The 16474-nt window shown below is 50.4% G+C and overlaps 1 protein-coding gene across 2 annotated transcripts in view; it reads right to left on the reverse strand.

Annotated features, from left to right (window-relative positions):
- The window catches only part of ZDHHC14 (zinc finger DHHC-type palmitoyltransferase 14), a 276699-nt gene that overhangs the window by 14397 nt on the left and 245828 nt on the right, over window positions 1-16474 (reverse strand). For both annotated transcript variants that reach the window (XM_012536454.3, XM_004263681.4), the window contains exons 6-8: window positions 7118-7220; window positions 5726-5835; window positions 820-922 (exon numbers count right to left, since the gene is read on the reverse strand). In XM_012536454.3, coding sequence (XP_012391908.1) covers window positions 820-922; window positions 5726-5835; window positions 7118-7220 — 316 coding nt within the window. The remainder of the gene's footprint in view (window positions 1-819; window positions 923-5725; window positions 5836-7117; window positions 7221-16474) is intronic.

Here is a 16474-nt window from a genome sequence, read left to right on the forward strand (position 1 = left end):
GCCTGTTTGTCATGGACTCTGTTGTGGGTGATTCAGGTCTGTAGAGAGCAAACAGTGGGACACAAGACTGGGTCCCTTTCAGAAACACTTCTTTAGGGGAATTTGTTCCTGATAAAGAGAGGCCATTGACTTACAGACCACTGAAGAATTTTAAGGCACTGATGGTCGGGGCCAGCCAGACTGTGAGCTCAGGTGCCCATGGAAAGACTCCATCCCTGCCCCGTCTCCCAGGTGCAGAGTGAAAGCAAAGCATCCGTCCCACACCTCCACAGAAGCATGGCCCAGGGACCTCTCTGGAGAGGCACCAGTCAGTTTTTGCTGTCAGTGAATGAGCAGCTTGTCTGATTATTTGCACTGAGGTGTGCACGGCTGATCTAAGGTTTTGGCTGAAAGTGGGGAGACCTGGCAGCCGAGTCCACTGCACATTTAAAGAGGGGCTGAGGGAGCGGGTGCAGACTGAGGCAAAGGGACGGCACGGGACTCGGGGACTCGCCAGACAGCCAGCCCTGCTTGGGGCAGCTCTCGCTCCCCCCAGACAGCAGCCCGGTTCTGTGTGAGGGGCTTTCCAGAGCAAGCTGCCTCAAGTTGTTTCTGGAAGAGATGTTGTGTAGCTCCCCGACACAACCCCGAACAAACTGACCACCTGTTGGGCGGGGGGCGTAAGCCTTCGGCGGATATCGCCTTAATTTAACGCTTCCTTGCCCTCTCTGAGCCTGCCAGCCCAGGGGTGTCCCGGGAAGCTTTCTAGGTGACTGACTGTTACAGGTCAGTGAACACAGATGTGGGAGAGAAGCCTCTGTGGGGCGCTGCAGGTCCTACCGTATCGCTCTGTGACTGTGTGGCCCCGTACGCGGCCATCCCGTTGGAGGGTGCGGCTGGCCGTGGGGTGTCAGGCTGGATGTACCCTCTTCTGTCAATGAGGCTGCAAGAGAAAACAGAACAATGCAGGGGTCAAAGAGCGAATAAAAAGCCCAAAACACCGACAACGCTCTCTTAATTTCCATCTCGGGGGTCCGTTTTCTGTGACGGGCCCCCAAGGCACTTCAGAATACACCTCTGCTCGCCTTCATGTGTGGTCAGGCTCCAGAGTCTACCACTTCTGCCCTTAGAAACGCCTGGAGCATCTGTTCCTGCTCTGCCACCTGCTGCAGGCCCCGCACTCCCCCCCACCGTCCTGATCACGTCACCCCTCCTGCCTGCACAGCCTCCATCACCTGCCATCGGAGCCCAGACCCCCTTGCTCGGCCTTCAGGCCTCACACAACCTGTCCCCAACCTTCCTCTCCGGCCTCAAATCCACATCTTGTCACACACGGCATTCACGGCTTCATTCCTTCAACAAGCGCGTCTGAGCACCTACTACGCGCCAGTGCTCTGCCCGGGAGCAGAAGCCACGCACCCGCTGTGCGTTCTCTGCTTTGTCGTCTCTGTTTCTGTTCAGGCTGTGGCTTTTAATTGCCCGAAGTCACTTTCCCTTCCCGTCCGCTGTCCATTCTTCTCGGCCTCCAGCCCCTGCTCTTGGCCCTATATCCGCTTTCTTCCCTCATCTGGCTTCTCTCAGCCCTGCCTGTGATCCTCCTGCTGGTACATGCCACTGCTGGCCTGATGTCACAGTGATCTATACGAGTGACTCCTCTGTGGAGCAGCCCGCAGGCCCCCGGGGGCAGGCTTCATCTCGTCTCCCCCACGGCACCTGTCCCGGAGGATCTGGCCCCTCTGGCCCGCCCTCGGAGCGCCGTGGGCGCCGTATCACATCACGCTGGCTCCACGTGTTTCCGTGTGCGCCTGTCACGAAGCGTAAGCACCACGAGGGCAGAAATGGGGTCTTCTTCATCATCATTACCTCCACAGCTGCCCCCCAGCGGGTGCTGAGCAAACACTTCTGACTGAGCGAGTAAAAACGGGTCCTCGGTCTCCCACCGACAAGTTTCCTGAACAATGTTTCTGTGTTCACTCTATGGCACTGTTGCCCAGGTAGGAGGTGAGGGTGAAGATTCCTTTGCCATCAAAAGGGTTTTTGCCTATTTCCTCCCTGAGTGAAGACTCCGTGTTGACCCCGGGTCTAAGGACAGAACTGCAAGGGGCAACAGGAGGTTCGGCCACTAAGTGGGGCTCCCGCCCTGGCCTCCCGTGGGGTGGGGCTGGGCCTCTGAGGGACGCCCCAAGCACATCCACGTGCCCACACGCTCCTCCTCCTGGGGGCGGGGCCCAGGCGGCTGAAGGCTGTTCCACGTGTCAGCTCGGCTTTCAGAAGATACGCGTTATCATCACAGCTACCACCTTAGGTCTTCCAGTGACAGACTAACAAGCCATTAAAAAAATACTTATGACAGGATCTGGAAGTAGGACTCTGCTTCAGTTTCAGTCAAATCCCCTGAGGTTTAGAAAAAACAAGAGGCTACAAGAACCTCCATCCTCCAAAGGGGAGGTGTTGGATCCCCATGCAGGACCGTCAAAGGGATTCTCAGACCAAGTCTGCGGCCACCTTCAAGGGTGTCAAAGAGCGAAGGAAAGGGCGAAGAAGGATGTCCTGGGGAGAGGGGTCACCCGCTCCTGCCAATGTTGAGATCCAGGGGTGGGGCCAGGCTCAGTCCCTGGGAGAGAGCTGGTGTGTAGCTGGCTCAAAGGGGCATGCTGGGGGTCAAATTGTTTGCTCCCAAAGGTATGCTGAAATCCCAGCCCTGGTAGGGACGAAGGGGTGGAAAATGTTAACTTACACTGAACTTTGAAGTTCCGGTTCACTGAAATGACACTATTTTGGAGGAAATGAAAGTGCCCCGAGTCTTTTTTTTTTTTCCAGCTGACAGAAGAAATTAAGGGACTTGCAGGGGATTTCATCCAGGAGCAGAAAAAGAACTAGGTCATCAAAAGAGTGGGGACAGCAGGGATTATAGAAAAAGTTGTTCTCGGCCTGCTTCCCATGCGTTCATCCTGTTCAGCCACGCACCCAAGACTGTAACACTCTGCCCCAAGCCTCTTTCTGGCCCTCAGAATGGCCCTCGAGCCCCTCCTAAGCTCACCTCATCTCTTGCCTTGCCCCCCAGGACCCCCCTCACTCCCCCAGTTCCTCCTCTGACAAGCCGGGCTCTCCTCTCACCTGGGCCTTTGCACATGCTGTCCCTTCTCTCCTCCCACAATTCCTTTTCCCCAGTTCCTCCTGATCCTTTAGAATGGTTCATACCTTACATCCCCCTCCTCTGGGAAGCCCTGCCAGGTGTCCATGGAACCTGCACCCCGACCCCAGCCCAGCCCCTCCCCCTGTGCAGACCTGCCCTGGACAGACCTGTATTGTTGACGTTCTCTCAGGCGCATCCCTGGACCCCAGCACACAGCACGTGCTCAGTGACAGCGGCCAAGTGAATTCTTACGACTGGCTGACCCATAGCACCAGCCCGTAGGGCCTGACCCTGACCACACCTGGGGACTTTCTGTCTTTCCAATCTTCCATTCCTCCTGCCAGACTCGTTATGAGGACCCCCTCCCAAACCTGGCTGTTCCCACCCTGCTGCCCCCCCCCAAACTCTGGGGACACTGCAGGGAATGGGACACGGGTCTTTGCCCCCGTGCTCCATGGCTCTCACGGGGAATCTTGAAGACACCCTCTCCCTCCCTCGTGAGTACATCGTTACACTAAGAATGTTTTAGAGGCATCCCAGGCACATGGCACTGGGCACACAGGTGGTGCTTAGTCCCTGTCTGAGGCGAGGGACACTGCTCATTCTTCAGCCTGTCTGGGATGCCCGTCAAGGCCCTGGTGCTCTTTTAGTGCACAGGGGTTGGGTGAGGCAGGGCAGAGACAGCAGAGGGCAAGGAAGGTGACAGAAGGGAACAGCGAAGACAGACACCATGCCCCTGCCCACTTCTGCCCAGGCCAGCTCTGGGAACCTGTGGGCAAGCGAGAGAGGGCAGCGCCCCATCTTCCTGCACAAACCCTCGAGTGGTCAAGCTCTTCCGAGGGGAGGGCCGTCCCTGAGAAATGCTCCATCCAGAGGGACTTGGATTTTGGAAAGAATACAGCCTCAATTTAGCCAAACCAGCAAATTTAATCCAGTTGTGGAAGAAATAATTTCGCTATGACAAGACGATCTGTAAACAACACAGAATGGCGCCAAATGCAAATCAAAGACTTGGGAACGGCAAAAGAGATTCGGGCAAAACGTGAGACTTCTACATTCCTTTCCTAGATTCAGGTGTCTATTTCAGAGACGGGGTAAGATGCTTGTTCATGTCTCTTTTGCCTCTTCTACTCTGTGCTTCATGGCCTGTCCCCACTATCCACAAATAAACACACACCAGGAGGAAACACAAAGCTAAATTGTGAAAAAACAAGCATTTCCAGAGGGTTTTTCTGGCCTAAAGAGCCCCAAGAGGGACTCCTGGGTGAGTCTGGAGCTCTCTTGGGGGAGGGGCACCCTCCAGGCATGACGGACACCCTGGCCTGAGGCAGCCCTTCCGTCCAGAGCCCTTGGCTGTCCCTTCCTGCTGTCCCTCCTCAGAGGAGGCCTGGGAGGGGCAGGTCAGGGGCCCCCGAGGGCCCCAAATTCAGGACGAGTGGCACACTGGGCTCCCAACTTTCTAGACCCAAACTGGAAAATGATCAATTTCTAATTACCCAATGGCACCAGGAACTATAATCCAGTACCAATCAATAAATGGCCTTGGAATATGTGTTTGATATTTTGGGGGGCGGGGTGGGGGAGGGAATCACTCTTCCTTCCCTAATGAAGCTTCACTCAGGCTGATGATCAAACCCAGTTTGTGTTCCACGAGCACAAGTCAGTGATGACTGACCGTGCAGCTCTAAGTGCACAGCGGGGCTGCTGTGGACACGAGCCAGTAGCTTTTGTGGTTTCTCTCCATGTACACAGTTGGAGGCCAAAAGCGAGGAAGGCTTGGAAACTCATTCTAGAAACCTGGAAAACTTGCTTAACAAATAATGTTTGATTTGGCTAATCTGTTGGAAATATTCTACAAGAGCATAACTCATGAATAATCAAGACTAGGAGGCAGCTTCTACCATTGACACACACAGGTTCTGACGTCAGACGCCTGGGTTTGTGTCCTGACCAGGCAGCGTTTACCACCTGTGTGATCTTGAGCACGTTATTTAACCTCTCTGTGCCTTGGTTTCCTCTTCCATATAATGGGATATAATAGTACCGACCTCATAGGTACAGAGTGAGGTTTTAAAAGTTAATCCACGTAAAGCACATAAAACAGAGCCTAACACTATCCAGTAAATGTCAGCCATGGCCATTATTAACAGGACTGCTGTCTTATCATCACCACAATCTCCACTGCTTCAGCCCACACGGATCTCTCCCTCTGAACTATTTTAGCGTTTCTATTCTGCACAACTCAGCTCTTAGCACTTATGTCTACAGGCTTTCTAATTGCTTCCTACCTTGTGTCCTGCTCCCTCATGACAGCTGGATGTTCAACATCATCTAATGATTCATGGAGTCACCTGACTCAGTGTCCCTGTTTTGATCCTGAGGGGATTTTCCCCAAACTTGACACAAATTCAGTAGAAAGTTATGCCAAGCATAACACAAGCCAGATCTCTACATCGTTAAGGCCACGTCTCCGCAGCACAGAGCGGCGTGCTGACCTGGCTGGCGGTCATTGCCGCCGGCCAGGTCACTGCTGCCCGAGGCCTGCGCTAACACACTAGGGTGTGTGCTTCCCCAGGTCTGTTATCGGGCATCGTGCCATCTGAATCTTACCTTGGAGAAATGGGCCCACACAGGGCAACACAGCAATTTGTAAAGATATTTCCGTAGCTGTAGGGGTTGTAATTCTCTTTACCTCTTTTATTTGACCAAGATCCTTTAATCTGAAAGAAAAGGATAGTCAATGACACAGTATCCATCACACCAATGTCACAGTTTGGGCCGATCAGAAGAAGCCTGTAAAGAATGCAACGATCTTTACTCATTTCTTCAGCAGAAGAAACGGAGGTACTTTTCTCAAGGAAAACTGGCATTAACCCCAAACTTGGAAATATCCCCAAACAGCAGGTGAGACCGGGGAGAAACAACATTCTCTGGGGAAAATAGTCTCTTATTTCTACCACATGGTACTTAAAAGGCAGCTCACATAAGCCAGTGGAGATTCCTTGATGCTACATTTAGTGTGTTAAATAGTCATGAAATGAATGGTAGCAGAGAGGAGTAACACACCTCCCCTAATGGCCCATTTTTTTAAAAAAGATTTTTTGATGTGGACTATTTTTTTTTTTTAGTCTTTATTGAATTTGTTACAGCATTGCTTCTGCTTTATATTTTGTTTTTTTTTGGCCACGCGGCACGTGGGATCTTAGCTCCCCGACCAGGGATTGATCACGCACCCCTTGCACTGGAAGGTGAAGCCTTACCTATTGGACCGCCAGGGAAGTCCTTAATTGCGCATTTATGGCCTGAATTCAGCCTCACCACATTGCAGAATAATTCTGCAGGGTATTTCTCGTGTTCTCAGTTAGCATATACACATAGCTGTCTTAACATTCTCGGAACTCATCTATCTCATCAGCACTGGTTTTTCTCAAGTCTCGGAGGCAACCTAATTCTGAGACATTGAATTCATGTACTGATAGAGGCTTCTGTCAGAATCCAAATATTCAGAGCAAAAAGGACCAGGCTCACGAAGAAACATTTTCCAGCATTACGTTTTCTGGTTTTGTATTTCCTCTCCATCTGCATTAAGTACAGGCAGATAATCCTGGATAAAAAGTTAAACTTTGGGTCAGTGCGATTGCCTCCCAAAATGAAATGGAGCCGTTATCTGAGAGAGGCCAGCCTGTGAGGTCTCTCTTCATCGGGGCAGGGTGACAAGTTGCTGATAGAATTATTGCAAAGGAATAGAACAGAATCCCTCCTCGGGCCTTGGAATTGGGGGGTCACTCGGCCGATCTTAGTATCTAAGTGACGTGGTCAGAGAGCAGGACAGTTCGGAGATTCGCAATAGAGAAATTGGAGACTGATGTCGGAAAATGCTTCCCGTGCAGGCTCTTTGCTCCCAGGGGCTCCCATCTGGAAAGGGAGCCCGGGCCCCTCACCTCTTCTTTCTCTATTTCCCACGAAAGAACATGCCCGTGTCCCACCCCACCAGGAACTTACGTCTTCATTTGTGGTCTGGTTGGAGCTGATCAGGTACGTGTGGAAACCCGAGAGCCCCACGATGGACCAGACAGAGAAGAAGCAGACCACGGCCTCCAGCACAGTACCCGGAGTCAAGGAGGTGAACCAGTACGACCGTGACGTTCTTAGGGCCCCAGGGAGCTGGATGACTGAGATTTGGACAGAACCCGCCCCCAGGCCCTCACTCAGGCCCTTGCGTCCACCTAGCCTGGCATCAGTGGTCTTGTAGCCAAAGGAGACCCTCAGGGGCAGGCACGAGGCCACATTCTCCTTCACGGCACAGCGTTTGTGCTCAGTTAAGTGATCGGTGGGCTCCCTGAACAGGTCTCGTTCCTTTCTCATGGCTGACAGTTCCTCTGACTGTCCTTCCCACCCGACCTTGGCCCTTTCCTCATGACTCACTGTGTAGCCAAAGGCGGCGGCAGCAAAACCAGGAAGCACGCTGGCTGGAGCTGGCAGCGGCCCAGGCTTTTGATGAATGGACCCAATACTGAACATCACTTCAATCACAGGCTCTACCGTTGGCTTCTGAAAGCTGGGACTGTAGCACTGACAGGTTTCCCTCTCGACCCAATTTGAGGCTGTGACAGTCATTTGCAGGGCTGACCTCGGGCGGCTGAGACCAGGCGGGGTTTATCTTCCTGGCTTTCTCTCTCCCTGCATGGCCCTTCCACCCCCTGGCTGCCTGCCCCCACTGTGGATGGGCTTCTGACCCGGAGGGGCCATTTCTCGGTGTGGCATCAGGGTGAGCGGTATTTTTTCTTAGGGGACCTTTTCCCAGCCCCTCAGCCCACCCCGACACATAGGGCTGTCCTCAGCTATTGACAGGCAACTAGAAAACCTGGCTCCACACCAGACTGTGAGTGATGGGGAGTCTCGAGTTCCACAAGATGCACTAAAACCAAAGGAGAAAAAGCCTGGCATTCTTCAACAGACGAGATAAATCAGCCAGGAGTGTGGCAATTTGAAAAGACTAGAGAATATTCCTGTCCCACAAATACTTATAAAATTCTATTTACAAGATAAAGATGTTTCTCAGGAAAAAATAATTCATCATAGGTCTGGGAGTTTAAATACCCATCATGCATCCTCCATTGATAAATTACAGGCCAGAGAAAGTAAATACTCATGCTTTCCTAACGCTTCCAGGGATGGAAGCCATAGATCATGCTGTAATACATCACCATTGATTTTTTTTTCAGGACTGGATATCATTTATCTTCAGAGCAGAGAAATGAATGTATCATCCGGTGCAGCACCGTCCTCTGCCACGTCATGATTAACAAAAGCCACTGTCCGGCATGTGGGGCTGCACACAAAACAGGGGGAACGAATGCGCTTCCTGCTTGTTCACTGACTTTCAGCATCGGGGTACACCACTGGGTCTGCTCTTGGAAAAGTGGAAAAATGCTGTATTTTTCTTTCTAAGGTTTAAATTTCTAGAAACTGCAAGGCCTCAGAAAAGCCCCGCCCAGAAATTAAAAGGACATCTCAAGAGGAGGACGCCCAGCTGGCCAAGGTGAAGACAGCGCAGAGCAGCGGGATCTTGCGGATCCAACACAGGGTGCCCCTGGGGGGTGGGAGTGCTGCCCGGTCCTCTCGGAGGAAAGAGGTGAACGGGCTACAGGAGGAGCTGCACCTACCAAGAAAAGGAAGACTAAGGTGGATTCTGGAAAAGGGGATAAGTACGGAGGGGTGGGGAGGAGATGCAGAGAAGCAGGCCCCTCCTCAGGGCTGCCACCAGCCCTTCTTTTCTGCCAGGGTTACCCAGGGGGACAAACGGTTATGGCAGAGGCCTCGCTGCACATGGGGACACAGGGATGGTGGCCCAGGTAGCAAAGAAGATCTCATTCTCAACCGCCTCCTGACAGGTCGGGGCTCACAGACGCCCCCCCTCCCAGCCTCATCTCTCCACCCAAGAGGACACAGATGGGGGAGCAGCCACGTGGGCGCTCTGTCCGCACTGGCTTGAAAGCAGTGGAGCCCAGGGAAAATGATGAGGAAGTAGTGGGAAGCCTGCGTCGGGAGAACCGCGTTGTATAAAGGGGGATGACACTGGCAGTGACTTTGCACAGGCTGGAAGGAAAAGACAAGAGGCAGAAAGGTCAAAGAGGAGGTGACAAATGGAGAGGAAACAAGGGTAGAAAAGAGAGAATGAAGAACAAACCAAAAGATTTATTTACTGAATAATACACGAAGAGCCCAACTTCGGTCTCAGAAATACTTAGATGTCAACGACAGTTTACAATCCAGGCAGAATGATGGTCATGTAACATCCACACGTGTGAACCAGGTAAAAGCTGGCATGTGAAAGTGGAGGAGGTCACGGCATCTAACGTGGCTACGTCTCCCTTTGCAGCTCCTGTTCCTTTTGCGGCTGCTGTTCCCTTTGTGATGCCACTTACATGATTACCTCCAAAAGGAGGCATTGTTACCAGTGGATGTGGAGTTTTAAATGTTTATAGCAACCCCCCAAATTCGCAGTGTTCTATATTAATATCTCATGTGCTTGGTAACATTTTATAAATAACAGAATGCAGTTTCACTGTTAGCTCACAGCTGTGTCCAAATGAGGAATTCAAGGTAGGATGCAAGATGCAGCCCCCTCCGCCTCTCCCCTTACAGCTGCCGCTTCGCCCACAGGACGTCTGAAGGAATAATCATCATCATTCGTAACAATGGCTGGCATCACTGGCTGTGTGTCAGGTCCTGTTCCAAAGGCTTCACGTGTGATGAATTGGGAGATTGGGATTGACATAGATACACTAACATGTATAAAATGGATAACTAGTAAGAACCCGCTGTATAAAAAAATAAAATAAAATTCAAACAAAACAAAACAAGAGCTTCATGTGGATTAATTCACTTAATCCTCAGAGCAACCCAGTGAGAAGTGTGATTCCCACTTAACCGATAGGGAAACCGAGGCAGGAAGCAGTTAAGTAATTTGTTTAAGAAATAGCAGAGCAGGGATTTGAAGCTTGGAAGTCTGGCTCTGCCAGTAGGACAGAAAAGCCATGGGCCGATTCCTTTCTGAATTCTTGCTAAGGGACACGTGGCTCTAGGCTGACCCCAACCTCTGCTGGGGGAGATCAGGACCCTCCTTGTCAGGGTTTCTTGAACCTATCGCACCTTAAGGAGTCCATCACCCTCAAATTCACTCTCAGACAGAGGTACGAATATCTGAACAACACATCTTCTCACTGACCCGATAGCTTGACGTTGAAATTATCTATGCCATAGTAAGTTAAGAAACATAAATTTTTTTTTCATAAATTTCTTTTTAATGTATCAAAACCCACTTACTGATTTTTTTTTTTTTTTAAAAGAGACATGAGTGGAAACAGGCCAACTCCAGTAGGAGCCAATTTAATAAGCAGCTGGATGTTTATTGCATCAGAGATGGGTTCCAAATCACAGCCATTACCACTGCCAGCCTCCATGTCTCCTCCCCAGCCCCCCAAAAAGAAAGGGAGCCCCCTCTGTGGCCAAGAGTATGGCTTTAGATTCCCCGCAGCCGCTAGCTCAAAGTGCTGCACACTGAGGTACTCGCTAGATGACTATGGAATTGAAAAAGACTGAAAAATGCCGGCGGGCAGGCGCCCCTCCCTTGGGTTTCCACGCAATCCCACAAGTGCCTGCTCTGTGCCTTTCTAGGCACCTGGCCCGGCACTCCGGACAGCAGACCGTGGGGGAAGGTAAGCTTCCCACCCTCAGGGTACAGGGGTCTGCCTGCCTGTGGGAAGGTAAGCAAGGGGAGACGACCTTGCAGGGACATGGAAATAGTATTGGGCAGAATGGTGAGGGCACCTCAGTATTTGGAGAATCGTAAAAGGTGAGAGGTAAGGAACCAAAGGTTTTTAACCTTATTGGGTTCCTACGCTTTTCTCAGAAAAAATGCACATAAACACATTTTTTTCCTTATAATTTCAGGAAGCTTAAAAACGCCCCTGATGCCTCTGCATGGATACACATGGACCCCAAGTTAAAATGTCCTGATTTATCCTAATCCCTTCATTTTACAAATAGGTAAAATTTTATGTAAAATGAAGGGTTAAGGCCCAGAGTAGTCAAGCCACTTATAAAAGCTCACATCGCACTTCACGGCAGAACAGAACTGGAACTTGGTCTGCAGACTTCTAGGACAGAAAGAACCCTTCCCAAGGCTCCAAGCTACGGAGTGTCACATGACAGGCCTAACTTTGGAGCCTCAAAGCTCACAACAGCAAGGCTGAGGCTGCCCGTGACATGCAACCTTGTCCATCAGTCCCACGGCCTTAGAGCCACCCCTGGGTGAAGAACTTGTCTCTGTTAATATGTCATCACCCATCTCCCCACATTCCAGCAATCAGGCTGGCGACAGGCTTTTTTGCCAAGTGCCAAATCTAGATTACAGTTTATTTTAAAAATTCTGTATTTCATGTGGGTTTCCTCATCGACCCAAAATCCCCGGATTCCAGAATGGCCAGGGAATGCCAGAGTCCAAGGCTCTGCCTCGGGTGCTTCCGCTCTGAGCACTGGGCGTGTGTGGCCAGGGGGCTGGTCACACCGCACGGTGCTGAGGGGCCTTTCTCTGTGGGCACCAGCCAGGCACCCCTGGGTCCTCCTGCATCTTATTCTGCTTTAGGTCTCTGTCTGGGGTTCTGACATTGAAAATATAAGGAACAGATGTTGTTGGTAATCATCTCTTTCTTTCTTTCTTTCTTTTTTTTCCCCCTAAAAGTTACAGTAAGGTAGGCAATGCTCACTTACAGGAAGAGCTTTGATGGAAGGGCAGATCTCAGTGATAGACCCTTTGTCCTCTAGATTGAGGGTCTAAATCAGCATTTAATCCTTTTAGATATTTAGGTTCAGGAACTTGTCAGTATATTTTCCTCATCATTAGATGACCCTATAATCCTTAGACGGAGATAAGAAACTACAGCTTCTGCCCCTGTCATTAGAGGGCCCACCACTGTGTCTGGGGTGGAGGCTGCTGACTTCCCGATGACTTACATGACAACACACTTTGAAAATCAAGTTTCTGGGACCTTTCAGACTGGATCATGGGACCATCATCCTTCAGTCTCTCAAATCCTTTCTCCTAAATGCTTATGTACTGGGAGATAGAGGTGTGTAGTTGTCCCAAATTAAACCTATGAAGTCACTAGAACTCCAATCAAAATTCCAGCTGGAATTTTGAAAATGGAATTTGACAAAAGGACTCTCAAATTCATCAGGAAGAGGAAATGTATAAGAACAGGTGAGGAATTTTGAAAAACAACATCAGGGAGGTGGGAGCAGGAGAAGACTTTTCTCGTAAACAAAACAAGGTGAGAACAGTCTAAACAGGCCGTGGGCATGTGGGGGTAAAGAAGGCATTTCAAATTAGTGGTGAAGGAATAGACCGGTGGTTCTCAAAGTGTGGCCTGTGGAACCTTAGGGTCCCCAAGATCCTTTCAGGGTATCCTCCAGGTCAGAACTATTTTCCTATCATCACCAAAACATTATTTCCCAGCTTCACTCTCATCCTACCACGTGGTGGCTTCTTCTGGAGGCTGTGTGATGCAAGATGATGTCCTCATTCACTCTTATGCATTCTTGTGTTTTAAAGATTTCTCAAAAAAAAAAAAAAACAAAACAAAACATTTCTCAGTTTTAAACGCAGTATATAGAAATAGATATAATCTACATGAACAGAGGCTCTCTGGGGTCCTCAATAATTTTTGTTTGTTTGTTTGTTTTTGCAGTACGTGGGCCTCTCACTGTTGTGGCCTCTCCCATTGTGGAGCACAGGCCCCAGACGCGCAGGCTCAGCGGCCATGGCTCACGGGCCCAGCCGCTCCGCGGCATGTGGGATCCTCCCAGACTGGGGCACGAACCCACGTCCCCCACATCGGCAGGGGGACTCCCAACCACTGCGCCACCAGGGAAGCCCCTCAATAATTTTTAAGACTGCAAAAGAGTTCTGAGACCAAAAAGTTTGAGAACTGCCAGAATAGATTAGTAAGTGGTATTGGGACACTTCACTCAACATTCGGGAAAAATGAAGTTAGAACGTCAGCTCACAACCCACACACACAATTCTATTACAGATCAATTACTGCGCCAAACTTAAAAAACAACATAGAAGGTATTAGAAGAAAATAAAGGAAATACTGGCATCATCTTGGGGTGAGGATGTACGGAGCCATGTAGGATGAGATTTACAGATTGAATTTGTTAATAAATTACACTTTTTTGTATAAAAAGGTCAAGTTAAAAGGTAAGTGATAGGTTGGGAGAAAAATATTGGAAAAAGATAGTTATAAGATTATTATTAAGACTATATAAAGAACATGTTAATAGGAAAAGAAGAAACAGCCCAATTGAAAAATGGACAAAGAGTTTGAACTGGCACATTGAGGTGAGAAAAAAAAAAGGCTAACAGTCACGAAAATACGTGCAAGCTGAATATTGTCCAGAAAATGGAAATTAAAACCGATTTTTTTCTCCCCATCAAATCGGCAAAAATCACAGCACTGACAACTCCCGTGTGGGTGAAGGTGGGGAGAAATGGAGCATGAATTGGTATAATATCTTTAGCGGACACTATGGTACATTATATTTAAACTACACTTAGCTTTTAACTCAGTGACTCCACATCTAGTTGTCAATCCTAGAGAAATGCTTACACTTGTACACAAAGAGATACATAGAAGAAAGTCCACTACCTCAGTTTCTGGGCAGTAATAAAAGAAGTCTAAATACCCATCACTAGAAGAAGACACTATGGTTCATCTATACTCTGGAATTCTATAAAACAGTTGAAAAGAGGATGATGTACATCTATGTGTTGACATGGAAACGTCTTCAGGAAATATCTAAAAATCAAATTGTAGAACAATCCAAAGAGCATGTATGATCCCTTTAGGTAAAGCAGTCCCCCCAACTGTACATGTGTGTGTGTGTGCATGCACACATGTATGTATTTAAACTCTGAGAGGATCACCTGTAAAGACCCACAAAACCCGACAAGAACTCCTACAGAATGATGACGAGTCAAGAGCAGCGCTTCCTTTTTACCCTGACGTTTCTATTTGAAATTTGTTACCGTGAGAATACGCTCTTGTATCACTTGGGTGATTTTAAAAACCAAAAACCTCCTCTCCCACTCTGTGATCTTCTGAGATCTAATCTATGCTTATTCTTCACAGAACTCCCGCAATCCACCTGGCCGGGGGCAGCGGGGAAGACTCTCGATTCCCTGGGTAGAGGGGCTGGGTTCTAGCTCTGGAAACGTCAGTGCGTCACCGAGCATGAATCGGGGTCACTTAACCTCTCGGTGAGGTCCTGCTGTGAGACCTCGGGCACTTGTCCCACCTGTTTCCCGGGGGCTCCCTGAGCACCAGCAGACACCAGGATGGACAGGCCCTGAGAGCTGGGCTAGTGAAGGCCTGTCCTGCCCCCATGGATTTTCCATCGGCCCCCAGTGTCCCCTTTCTGACAGCACCCAGGCTGACTCCAAGCCTTCTACCAAATTCCACTAAAACAGAACGATGCCCATGAGGCTGGGGGCGCCTGTCGACGGTGCCTTGAAATAAGCGCACACTGGGGGCAAAAAAGGCGTTCTGCCAAAAGCCTCCACCACGCAGAATCGGTGACCGTCCGAGGTACCCATCGTCCTTCTCGTTTTGGGAGAGCTGAACGATGCCATAATTAGAGATGAGTGTAACCCTTTGAAATGGACGTTCATGCTGCTACACTGAAGTGACCGTTAGTGGGCAGGCGTCCCCTCCCCCTGCTGGCCCTGTTCCTGAGGGGCTTCAGCTCCCTGAACCCCAGAAGTCTGCGAGGTGGGCCCGGCCATGTGGCTTCCCTGACTCTGTGTGACCAGTGACATTTCCTAAGAGGCTGGAACACTTCGCTTCAGGCTCCCGGTTTTTTTTCTGCTTCCATATTTCACGCAATAACCACAGAGGACCCTAAAGACAACCCAGGCTGACGTGGAGGTTCCATGTGCGACTCCTAGATTCTGCTTGTACACGTAGCTCAGATCAAGCTCATTTCTCCCCAAACCAATGCTAGCTGTCTCCCTTTTCTGCTGTGCCCCTTTCCCCGGGTCACCTAGGGTTCGGACCCCCCTTCCTCCCCCTCTCCTCCCAGGTCCTATCTGACTGCAGATCTCCCCGCAGATCTGTTCCCTTGTCACCGATTTCAATTTCGGGGTCCTTCCTTTGCAAACATCTCCTCACTACCTCACTCCATCGTGTTCCTTGCTTCAAGGTGAGTATGTTTCAAGGCAAAACAAGAACAAAAAGCAGCTTGATTATGTCGTTCGCCTGCCAAAAATCATGGCTGGTTCCCCGGTGTCCAGGGGGAGGAGGCCGCTCGCTCTTTCACTGGTATTCAGTGCTGTTGGGACCTGCTTCCTGGGGGCGATTGGTCGTGACCTCCAGCCCCAGTCAGGGCTCAGCCATCCTAGCACCCTCCTCCATCCCCACCGTGTGTGTGTGTGTGTGTGTCTGTGTGTGTCTGTGTGTGTGTGTCTGTAAGAGTATCCGGGTGCTGACACCATTAGGACTCCCGGCGCCCACGCTGCTAACCTTGCCGAGTGAAAGAGTGAACACAAGCCTGGCTCCAGCCCTCCAGACGGCCTGCTCTCCCCTACACACCATACACACCCGCCAGGCTTCTCCCCTCCGTGTCCCTGTTAGAACTCCACCTTTCCAGGCCCTGTGCAAATGCCACCTGCCGCCCGTGGAAGCCTCCTGACTTCCCTGCAGGAGATGCAGCCTCCTTTTGGACCCTACTCCTACCTCCAGTGCATGCTATGGCATTTTTATGTCACTTAAGACTTATTCTGCTTGTAGGAACCAGAGTCAGAGCTCAGATCCTGGCATCCACAGATGCTCGTTGAGAAGAGTGAGTCACCCCGTCCTTCATCGCTCCTCTGGCCTCTGGTTGATGTGCTTTGAAGCTCAAGGCTGACGGATCGTTCTAGACTTTGTAACCCTGGCACGTTTTGGGCCCAGGTGGTGGGCATTCAGTATAATGATTTTGAAGGAAGCAGAGGCTGAGTGGACCTCCTTCGTTGGACCTGCCTGGCTGGGTGGACTGAAGACCCAGTGCCACCCTTTTTGGAGAAGATTCTCCTTTTGTCTCTTTCCCCGGGGAAGGCCAGGGGGGCCTTTGAAAGCCCAGGCAGCTACCCCACTTCTCACTGAACCCCAGAAGCCTGCACCCCGCTGCCTGTGCTTCTCTGATGCAGAGATGAAAGGAAAGAAATGGCCACAGTCACGGGGAGCCAGCCCAGGAAACGGGAGGTGAGAGGGGGCAGGAAGAAGAGGATGGAGGATGGGGCTCCGAGGCTGGACG

The sequence above is a fragment of the Orcinus orca genome, chromosome 12 (assembly GCF_937001465.1).
Source record: "Orcinus orca chromosome 12, mOrcOrc1.1, whole genome shotgun sequence".
Classification (NCBI taxonomy): Eukaryota; Metazoa; Chordata; class Mammalia; order Artiodactyla; family Delphinidae; genus Orcinus; species Orcinus orca.